This window comes from Triplophysa rosa, linkage group LG16, assembly GCF_024868665.1.
Source record: "Triplophysa rosa linkage group LG16, Trosa_1v2, whole genome shotgun sequence".
NCBI lineage: Eukaryota > Metazoa > Chordata > Actinopteri > Cypriniformes > Nemacheilidae > Triplophysa > Triplophysa rosa.
This window is the reverse complement of record NC_079905.1, coordinates 22,666,258-22,678,448: the sequence shown is the minus strand read 5'-3', so window position 1 is coordinate 22,678,448 and position 12,191 is coordinate 22,666,258. Positions and strand designations below refer to the sequence as shown.

General features: G+C 40.0%; 1 protein-coding gene across 1 annotated transcript; it reads right to left on the bottom strand.

Annotated features, from left to right (window-relative positions):
* Nucleotides 1–372: 372 nt before the first annotated feature.
* Nucleotides 373–10,298, bottom strand: ube2e1 (ubiquitin-conjugating enzyme E2E 1). The gene is made up of 6 exons (XM_057355509.1): nt 10,194–10,298; nt 9,487–9,647; nt 8,479–8,529; nt 5,433–5,565; nt 5,195–5,342; nt 373–792 (listed from the first exon to the last, which is right to left on the bottom strand). Exons 2-6 carry the CDS (start codon nt 9,636–9,638, stop codon nt 695–697), a joined length of 582 nt encoding a protein of 193 aa, XP_057211492.1. The 5' UTR covers nt 9,639–9,647; nt 10,194–10,298; the 3' UTR covers nt 373–694.
* Nucleotides 10,299–12,191: the final 1,893 nt, after the last annotated feature.

Sequence of the window (12,191 nt, the reverse complement as noted above, 5' to 3'; positions counted from 1 at the left end):
GCGTTATCAACCTTTGTCACAATTCTCCTATTGCAAACCTTGCGAACGATGGTTTTGTTCAGTATATTTTTGAAAAAGAAACAAGATTGAGCATTCTTTTTGTGAAATTACTCATCATCCACTTGTGCATCTTTCTCCACACCGGTCTCTGTTAAGATGAGTTGCGTTGCGCAACGCTCACTTTACTGAGTGATAAAGTGAGAGTTAAATCATCTGTGGTGCAATCTTTGGCACATTCATATTATTTTCTAGAATATTCAACGTTCCTAATATTCTGTAATTGTATCAATTCAGCACATTTATCTGGATAATATCTCATATTTAACCCAGCCCTACTATCAGCATTGGCAGGAAAGAGGCAGTGAAACTGTGTACACCAATGAAAACTTTAATATTGGTATGGAAAAAAACATGTGAAGAATCTTACTGTAGGCTCATGCTGAGATTTCATTTGACAAGAATGAAGACACTTCAACTAAAATTCATTTACAACAGGAAGACAAAGAAAGCACTTCTGTCAAAACAATGATGCTACTTGAGCCAAAGCAACAACTTAAAACAACAACAACAAAGAAAGTGTTTAAAAATAAAAGACCAAAAAAGTTTTAATTCCATCATAAAATCCACCCTGTATATATAGCCCAAGTGCCCGCCCCGCCCCCCCCGACTGACGGCTCCACGCGGCTGCAGTGAATTATGTGGCGTAACGTTTGGTCCACTGTTTGGCTATCCTGTCGTGTTCTGGTCTGTTGGTTGTGTATTGTGTGGCGATGCTTCCTACCAGAGGATCAGCTGGAAGAAACACAAGTCATCAGGTTAAAAACACACTTTCAGAAACATTAGCGGCGTGTTTGTCTACACAGGCACCTGCTACATTTATCCACGTTGCTCGTGGCACTGCATTTTGGAATTGCCTCATTCATAAAAGATTACGTTCACACTGCAAGCCTTAATGCCCAATTCCGTTATTTGCTCCGATCTGATTTTTTGTTCGGCTGTTCACACTATTTTCAAGATGTGGCCAATATCAGATTCTGGTGCGAACTTGTGATGGGTAAGTTACGCTGAAAAAGTAATTAATTACTAGTTACTAATTACATATTCAATAGTGTAATTAGATTACTGTACAAATTACTCTCTCCAAAAAGTATTTAGTTACTTATTACTAATTACTTTCTATATCCTACATCAACCTTGATTAGTTAAGTGATTCAAGGATAGACATGAAACGGCTCTAATTCATTCAAATAAATAATATTAAACTACATAAAGTACTCTTATTATCTGACCAAAGTATTACAAATGTGAGAATTATACATTAAAGCATTCATTTTAAAGTTAGACTTTGAATTTTTATGTCAATTCCACTATTGCACACACATATATTACACAAAGTATTTAGTTTAATTACATCAAAAGTAACTAATTAAATTACAGGAAAAATAAGAGTAATCCCTTACTTTACTTTTTCAAGGGGAAAGTAATTAAATTACAGTAACGAATTACTTAGTAACTAGTTACACCCAACACTGGTTATAAACAACCATAAGACGCAACACACAGCCTGCTGTCATACCGAAATAAGCAGGGGTCAAGTCAGCGGGTGTAAAACTGCTGAGCGACCGTTCTCGTGGCACGTTTGAGAGCATTCCCTGAGCAGTCCTCTCTCGGGTGTGCGCAAGCCGGTCTGCACGTCCCAGCATGGACTAGAACATAACTATAGCTTATGTTTTACCACCGTGTCAACACACACGCGAGTGGTGGATGCAAAGCCATAAAAGACAATAGAAACCATTAAGGCACTTGTCATATTGCATCGCGCCGTATCCAGTGGCAAATTTTCTTATCATCATGGATTCTATAGTCATTTGTTGCATCGCATCGTGCGGCTCGCATGCGGTGTAGATAGTGCTGGGGTTTATGGTTATTATCTGATGCTTAATGTTTGGCAACCGAGCTGTAAAGTGCACTTCCAGTGCATGAAGCTTTAAATCAGCGCAGAATTGTGACAAGTCGATCTACAATGACGCAAAAGTCGCATGAATTCTGATATGACCGTTCAGACTGAGGTCGCATTGCGAAACATCAGACCTGTATCTGAATTAGGACCACATATGGAAGCGGCTCAGATCAGATTTAAAAAGATCGGATTCCATGTGGTTTGTGCCGTTCACACTGTCATGCAAGTAAACAGATCTGGGTCAAATATGAGCAAAAGAATAATCTGATTTTGGTGGCAGTGTGAACGTAGCCAAAGTGACATAAAACCAGATTCATTATGATTATCATAAACAGTCATGTGGACACAACACACAATGGGCCTCATTCATGAAACGTTCCTAAATATATGAGTGAATTCCCGTAATTTGCGCGTATAACAGACCTTCCCGAAAACTTTCCTCCGGATTCACAAATACTTCGTAAACGTCAGATCTCATAGTAAAATGTGTGTATGTTAAGGAATTCCAATCATTTGTAAACATGCACGCTCATTCACAAATAGCCTAATCTCCGCCTATGAATTACAGCAACACAAATTACACATCTGGGAATGCTGGATTCCTCTCGACTTCATTCTCTGGTTTGGCTACATTATATCGCATAAATGCATAAGAGACTAATAGGCTATATGCTTACCAATAAATTCATCAATTAAACTGTGTCCACCAAAGTGTTTTTAGCCAGCTGAAATAATAAAAACTGGTGCTCTTCTGAAAACGACCAGCTGGTGGCGCTTGAGAACGCTTAGGAGGCACTGCGCGTTATTCCGGAGATGTGTTGGTTGATGTGATTAGAATATCCGCAACAGTTAGCCTACTTAGTTGTTACCAATATCTTATTTTAAAGAATATTACTGAATATGAAAATGCAGGACCATTAATATTAACTTCTCCATTGTTGTGTATGATGGTTGGTCAATGTAGTGTTTGTCCTGCCTCTTATCCACTGTGATTGGACGGCTGTGTAAGAAAAGACAGTGACGAGCTCTGCGTTTTACCCAAAGTTAAAAAGTAAAAAATGATAAAAGGCAGGGCAAAAGAACGCATGAAATATTATTAGTAATATTAGTATATCAAATAATAGTAGTGCATCAAAATGCAGTGTCATCAGTTTGACAAAGAATACAGAACGTAACGTGCGGTTTTACGCACTATTTACACGTGGTATGGAGCAGGTGAACATTTCCTTTGTAAAAACTACATTTATGTTAGAACGACTTTACAAACGATTTACACAAAAATCATTTCTGCTCGTGTTTCATGAATGAGGCCCATTGTGTTTTATTCATTTTCATCAATTAATAGTGATTTAAGGATATTCTTTAGGAGTGTAAAGATATACTCAGCTATCAACTCAAGATATCAACACGATCGCATCACAATATATCAAAATACTAACACATGAACTTTTTTGTGGTAGGTGTAGGGCCATTATGAAATTTGGCGGACTAATAATTGTCTGTTTTGGGGCTTAAACATTTGAATTCTCATACAAGTTTGATTTGGCTTTGAAAAAATCATATCTTTTCTCACTTGCAAGGTTACAATAATATTTTACTAATGAATGAAATTTTGAAGTCATGTTAATGAAATTTTGGTAGGCTGGTACACTGAGATTAGATTAAATAATATTCAATTGTACTGCAGGTTATTTTTATGGTACAAGCTTTAAAGTTTTTTTTAAGTGATTGTGTTGTGGTGGTACATTTGACCAGTATTACCATACTTCAGTTACAATATAAACACTAAAATATGCAATGTGCAGGCACTGCAGCTCCCCCTAGTGTCTTCTATAGAGATGTGCAAGACTCGCTGACAGGAAGTGATGTATTTTAGTGTACTCCAATCAAATCACCACGTGTGAACTGAAAATTATTACTTGTTTTACATTGTCAGTAACACGCAATTGAATATATATTATTATTAATATATTATTCTTTTTAATCTTGTCTCAATATTGTTCCTTCCAAAACACCGGCACTCTTTTGTCATATATATATATATATATATATAGCAGTTTATTGTTTGCAACCATTTATACATTTTAAGATGGCAAATATTTGGAGAATGAAAGCTCTTGCGTTGCTTTATTGGAATAAGCTTCTCTCAGGTGTCGGTGTGCGTTTACTCTCAAACTGAAAGTTCCTTACGACCGCCACTAGGGGGCGAATTCCGACACAGTGTAAAGGCGGCTTGAGAGATCGTCAAGCAGTAAAAATATGAAATAAAAAAAGGTCACATCTCAAGCAAAAAAAAGATATATTTATGTCAATATATTATTCTATGATGCATCATTACGACCCTAAAGTAGTATTTAATGTGTAAGATATCAGCTGCATTTTAATGGGTTACAATAAAGCAAAGGGCGGTTTCCCATTAGCACTTTTGGTGCGCACACGGGCTCAATTAACGTCAGAGTTGGGTTGGTTTAGATGATGTGAACGCTGTCGTCCGAACCCGGATGCGCACCCGCGAACTGTACCCGAGTCGGCTTAAAAAGGGAGGTCATGTGTGCGGTTCATGTGAACTCCAGTAGCCTACGCTTCGCCGCTGATATCAACGCGATCGTACCAAATCGTGGAAGTGAAGTGTTAATTAATGAGGTATTATTTGGTAAAAGCATGGGCTTGTGTGTTTCACTCGCTTTTCTGACGAGCGTGACTGACGCTCTCCGACCTGCATGTCTCATTTCTGTTCACCTTCAGCGTTCTTAAGAGCATCTGCAATACATTCGTAAGATGAAAGTGGCGTTATGTACTGAAGCTTTGGAAACGAGACTAACGGTTCAAAAACATTAGCGTATAAAAGTGAAGCGAGCAATCCTTGTCATCGTTACAAGCCACAGGGTAAACAGCTGCAGGCTTGATGACGCAAACGGAAAAATATATATACGAACGCAGTCCACCGGGGGCAGTGGGGAGCAATCCAACTAAATGTGTTAGTCACATGATGAGTTTTCTTCTACAGCAGTGCATCTCGAGCATACAGAAGAAAAAGTTCAGGCGTGTAAAATCACGGAGCTGTAATTGAATGTATGCAGTATCATACATGAGCGTGAAGAGTCTGTATACGTGCTCACACCTGTAACTGCGTCTCATATGATCTAGGTCAAACGCGTTGAGCTGCAGCACACGGACAGACACTGCAGCTTCAACCTTCGACCAGCAGACGGAAAGTGTGACATTGTCTCTTACCGGGGTTACAGTCTGTGAGCAGCGAGCAGATGGACAGCAGGACTTTAGAGATGGTGAGCGCTGGACTCCAGTTATCTTTTAGGATGTCTAGACAGATCACACCCTGACTGTTGATGTTACAGTGATAGATTCTGGTGCGAAACGTCACCTGAGAGAACAAAACATGGACGCTTGAACGCTTCATCAGAGATGGTTTGGTAATGCCGTGTGAAACGATGCACATCATGTACCGACTGACCTTGGGTGGTTTGAAGGGATAGTCTGGGGTGAAAGCGATGTCCAAGAAGAAAACTCCTCCCTCATACACTGAACCCGGAGGACCCAGAATAGTGGATCTCCACTCGTAGATGTTGTCTCCTTTAGGCCCGGCGCTGAAAACAAACACACATCTGATCTCTGCCGTCAACACAGATCCACAACATTTACTCGCGTGGAAGTAAAACAAGGATTCTTTTAGCGGCGCGAATAAAAATGTTAAGATGATGAATGAATATCACAAATACGCATCAAATAACCTCAACACAAACTCAATATCCTATTGATCAAATGACATCACCACGACAACATTTAAGGGATGGTTCACAAAAAACGAAACATTAACCATCTTAGGGAAAATGTTTGAGAATGGTGCCTAAAGAATTGAACGCAGCTTTTCATTGTTTGAGGACGTCTATGAATGGGTTTTCTGCTCGAAAGCATCAAGCGCAATGTCATCATAGTACACACAACAGATCCATTCTGAGTCATGTAGAAACTGGCTAATCACCTTAATCTCGTTACTGAAAACAAGCAGCTGTGCCTGAAGATATCAGATTGACACGACACCATTATCATGGCCAAGAGTTCACAGGAACGATTTCATCACAATATCTATTGAAACTCAATGACGATATATCAGTCAAAACGTCTCTTAAGCTCCACAAGTGGTCATCACTTTTACTGAATAAATAAAACCGCGGTTGATTTTCAGAAGAGGAGGAACACACGTGAGCAGCGACACTTCACCACTTCCTGTGACACAGTCTGAGCGTAACGCGTGTGTGGATCACGCCACCCCGTGTCATTTCCATCCACACACCTTTGTGTTTCACAACACACACACACACACACACACACACACACACACACACACACAGTGATGCGATGCGGTCAGTAACACACCGATGATTCTTTCTGCCGAGCTCTTACACTGAATAACTAAAGCCAAAACTCCAAACAAACATACATTAACAAGGGAAGATCTGTTATACACGATACAATATTGAAGAAAACTGTAATAACTTATACGCAAAATGATCAATTCAAACCACTGCATACGACCGCAATACTATATTATGTTAATATTATATATTCAGACAAATTCAATATGTTGTGCACCTCTAATAGTGAGGGGGAGAGGTTCTCTGTCTGAAATCATTTCAAACATCAACACCACACGACTGAATGAGATTACAGATCAATGTTGTTCATCAAACCTAATCAACACTGAATAACCTAAATTAAATGATTGCATTTCCACAAACACTCTTCCAAGGTCAAGAATCAGATGGTTTTTCTTTGTGTGTTTGTGTTGGGCAGCTTCTCTGTCCATCTAACAAACACCTGAAGGCACACTCTCATCACAAACACCCGAAGGCCTGTTGCACAAAGCCAGATGAACAAACTCCAGGTTGACAAAACCAGACAAACCCAACCTGGTTTAGATCTTGGTATAAACGTTCCCCGTCAACTCAGGTTTGATCCAGAGTTCGTGAGGCGCGTGCACCGGAAAGTGTGACACGTGCGGAACACAGAAAGCATCATCAGTTTGATTGACTTCCAACGCAATTCACTTTTCTGTTGAAGATGAAGAGATCATGAAAGAAATCTCATGAATTAAAACACATTTACCAGGCAGGAATAAACACTGCTGCGGTGAACGTTTGAGAAGACGACTACTGACTATATCAATCAGCTTTACAAAAAGATCAAATGAAAACACGTGTGCTTCATTACTTTAAAAAGCTTTATATACTGACGTTCCTTAGTTATATTCATTGAAATGCTTCATTTATTATTCACGGCTTAATATTCATCAACTCGGGTAATAATTATTGTTTATCATTTATACAGAATTATAATCAATAAAAAATGTATATAATAAACAATTAGCAGCAAAAGATTTTCCCTCTAACATCTTATCACGCATCACGAGATACACAAGGGGAGTGGCTTCACGGAGTCACATATACGTCACTTCTCTCAGAACCCAGAATAGGAGCAGGTTAGCTGTGTAGCTCCAGTTCCCACCCGCTCCAAACCAACCCACCCTTCTTGAGCTCAAGAGCATGCTCCAACTAAACGTGACCTTACCTGGGTATAAACCCAAAGCGGCGTTGTGCAATAGGCCTCTGATGCGTGTTTGATATGTGTGAAGGTTCAGCTCGCACTATACTGTGATCGGTCTGCACACAAGCACATCAAGTGACACGTGACATGTCTAGATTAGAATTTTGACGATTTAAATCATTAAATGTCTTAGTCTTTATTCATTTAAATATCAGATGCCTGGCAGATAAGACGGCACTAACAAAGCTTTCTATTTCATAAAAACTACATGGAAATGGACGACTTGTGATTCATACTTAAAGGGACAGTTCACCCAGAAATGGAAATTCTGTCATCAATTACTCACTCTCGGGTTGCTCCAAATCTGTATACATTTCTTTGTTGTAGAAACACAAATGTCAGTGACCAAACAGATCTTGCCTCCTATTTACTGCCATAATAAATACTATAAGAGTCAACGGGGACGAGATCTGTTTGCTTACTGACATTCTTCCAAATATCTTCCTTTCCTAAATAAGTTTATACAGATTTGTAACAATCCAAGAGTGAGTAAATGACAGAATTTCACTTTACTTTAAATATGAGCTCACCACCACCGCTTCCGTGTCCAAACACGCCATCACATGCCAAAGGCACACAACAAACAACTAGCAAACAACACAACCCTAATGTCCAGAAGGAAAGGCCAGAGAGGCATCTGAACCCCCGAGAGGACGGACATGAGGACTGGAGTCGGGAAGCACTGCTTACATCACAACTTAACAAGAGGACAGAGACCACCTGAGTTAAGGGTCTCTGCTGTCCCCACAGCTCGCCACGAACACGTCACATGTCCCAGAACTAGACAAACAACTCAAGAGACACCACACCAGCGAACACGCCCAACGCCAATGACTACAACACAGATCACTTATTCAAGAACTTGAAGAAAAGTGTGAGGAGGAGGTTGTCTTCACCTGCAGTTTGGAGGAGGGTCCAACATGATGTCCGCCAACTCTTTCTGAATCCTGAAAGACCACACAGAGTCAAACGATTTCCATGAGCTTCTAGAACTTCAACCAACATCGACATCAATCAATTCTGTTCATGACACTGAGAAGGGCTCATCTATAGTCAGTGTTTGTCGGAGATCACGCTGTAACAAATTGCGGTTTCGCTCGACCTTTTATACTTCTTACAGTTGTGTGCTGCTAATTATTGTGGTGACAGCATTGATGTTTGAGCGTTTATTTAGCTCAAGTAAGTGTTGAGCTTATAGCATTCATTACGATATATCGGTACATACTGCAAAAAGTATTTTCCTATCGTCACTGTGGGAAAGTTCTAGAAATGTGTGTAGCACAGGGAAGGTGTGAGGAAGAGATGATGGGGGACTACGTCTGGAACTTGGTTTGCGAGGACAGTATTAATCATAACAGACAAAAACCATCAAATGTACACTTGTGAAGTTTTGGACGACTCATTTTCAGTTACTGTTGTTTTCAGCCCAGTCTTATGCCAGTACTTTACCTTGCAATGTCTGCGTACGAGTAATGATACCGTAAAGAATAAATGTGTGAAAACATTTTATAGTTTTTCTGATGGTAAACTTTTTTATTTCATATTCAGCATGTTAAACTTCCTAAAGAAACACGATGAAGCGAAAACAATGGTTACGTAGATGTCTACTGTGACGCCTATTGTATCTGGTCAGTTTTTGGAGGCAGAGAGATGTAACCTGTGCTGCTAATGATATCCCACAATCCTGTGCGTGCGTTTCAGAGAAAAGAGCAGTTGAAAACCATTGTTTTTTTTACGATTAGGTGTAAACGGTGATGGATCACTCAGGGGCTGAAGCTCAGGTGAAAGGATTGATCATGAACTGGAGGTCCGTCTCACAGCGGTTTTCTCAGAAGTGAACACTGTGTGTGTGTGTGTGTGTGTGCGTGGGTTTAGGACACAGACACCTGGTGATGTCTTCTCACCTCTTAGCGCTGGTGGACAGGAGTTTGGAGGTCTTGCTCATGTTGACTCTGTTATCTTTCTTTCTGCCGGGCGTGTCTTTGTCCTGCTGGTGGCCGGAGGAGGATGAGGATGATGACGAGGATGAGCTGGCACGCGAGTCCTCATCCGACATGCTCCCGATCTGCCGCAGACAAACAAGACGCAACAATGAAGCAACATTACAATCGAACACTGTAACAAATAACGAGTGTAAAGATGAATCAATGGAACAATCCATAATTGTATCAACTGTAACAATTAAACAAACACAATCAATGAATCAATTAGTCGCTGTAACGTTAGTGTAGCGATTAATCGACGTAACGCTGTCTTGATGTAATGAAGTGCTGGAGATTAATAGATGTAACGCGAAGTATCGATGTGTTTGTGTCCATGACCTTAACTCCACATGAACGCGGCGCGACATTACGACACGCTTCACCCTAAAACACCAGCAAAGTCACGTCTACACGATCAAATGTGAATATAAGCTAATTTTCACGAAACTAGCACGAGCGACAGATGGATGCGGTAAAAACACAGTAAACGTGTCTGATCTGAGATCAGTCTGTTTGTCGTTTAATCTCGACCCGTGAATAGTTTTAACGCACGACACGTGCGCGACAGTCTACAGAATCACTTATCGTTACGTTGTGAGGCAAATGAAAGGTTTTAAAGGCTCGTGTACCTCTCTTTGTGTCCGTGGACGCGCGTGTCTCTCGGAGCGGAAGTGCTGCTGCAGTCTCACATGCGCGCGCGCGCGCCAAGCACACACACACACGCGCGCGCGCACGCCCACACATTCACAAACATACTTATTTCTTTTTACTTGTTCAATTCAATTCAAGACGTCGTGTTTAATTTATGTTAAAGTGGTTATCTCATATCCTGAAACTAAACTTCTGGTACACTGAAAACAAAAACTTCATCAGTATCGACAAACAATAATTCAAATGAACAAAATGACATTTTAAACCATCAACCACCGCACTGACACACTTCTCAGCTCAATATAAACCATTAGTCATGAAATATATTTGGCTGATCAGTCGCCAGCGTGTCTACACATGAAGGGACGGTTTCCCAGATAGGGATGACATTTTCCAGGACCAGACTTGATTTATATTAGGACATTTCCTATTCCCCTTTATTTCTCCCGCTGTTTATTTTGCATAATGTTTGTCATCACCACTCACATCTGCAAATCATTTGGTCTGAATGATTCAATTGCAAATGACTTTCAGCTATTCTCTTTAGTCTAGTATTCTCAACAACAACAAAATCACAGAGGCTGTGAGACGAAAACAATGTGTGAGTCAGACTTGCACATGCAAAGAAGAAAATGACAGAGACCTCTTCACATGTTAAACATTTAAAAGCATTGAACTGGATGGTTTCCTCTGAAATTCTGTCATCATTTATGGAAACCTGTATGTGAGTCTTTCTTCAGTGGAACACATAAGAAGATATTTTGAGAAATGTCTCAGTGGTTTTGTCTTCATAAATGGACGTCAGTGGGGTTCAGTGTTGTTTGGTTACCAACACTCTTAAACTCTTCTTTTGTGTTCTGAAGAAGAAAGAAAGTCAGACCTTTGGCATGACATGGGTGCGAGTAACTGATGAAAGACTGCCCATGTTTAAGTGACTTTTCCTTTTAAAGGTCCTATAGTCCAGCGTCGCTCACAAATCTCTGATTTCAAGTCCAAGTATCAATGGAACTGTTTTTGAGCCTACGGCATCGAGTCTTGTCATTTGTTTCGTGACTCAGATGAGATTCTACGTCGTGTCCGAACATGCCCAATTTTCTACTATATAATATGTAAAAATCACCTGTGTCTTAAGTGAGTAGCTTGAATCCTCAAGAAATACTCAGATGACTTCTGTGTCACATTGAAAAAAGAAAAAATGCAAAAAGTGAAAAATGACTAAGAACTTTACTCCATGTAGTTAGTACAGTACAGTTCTATTATGCGGTTGTTAGTAGGTCAATGACAATGAACATACGGGTCACATGACAATGCAATGGCCGGTGTTGTATGTCTAGAAGGTATTCATACTACACACATTAACATGTATTGATGGTCGATGTGTAGGTTTTTAATTTAAATGCATACAATCTAGTCTATGATTGTGGACAGTTTATTTTGGAGAAAATCATGTAAAATCATGTTCTTTGTGCTGAGCAATGATCGCTGATTTGTAACACAGATCATATAGAAAGACCCATGTCCTCACTTTCAGCAAGAGAACGATGAACCGATGGACCTCCTGTCGTTCTTCTTTTGTTAAATGCGAGAGTGCACATGTTGGATGCTGTGCAGGCTGACTGCAGCACATGAGATGCATGCACAAGGTCATAGAGTCACGTCAGCGCGGAACTGCATTGATGTGGTCAGATAATCTCAGCGCTGTGTGTTTGCAAAAACACATGCATCGGTTTTGCAGCAGAAGTGTGATGCATTGTGACTGAGTTAAGAACAGAATAATGCCTATTGCACACTTTAAAGAATATAAACAGTGAATAGAATTCAAATATGAACAACAGAATTCAGCACGCAAGTGACATTTACATAACATGTTACATTTTGTTCAAAGGAACAGTTTAACCACTGAGAAATTCCTGCCCATGGGTGAGATACAGGTATATAGGAGTATTATATAGGGGCTTTTGAAGAAAAAGATGTCA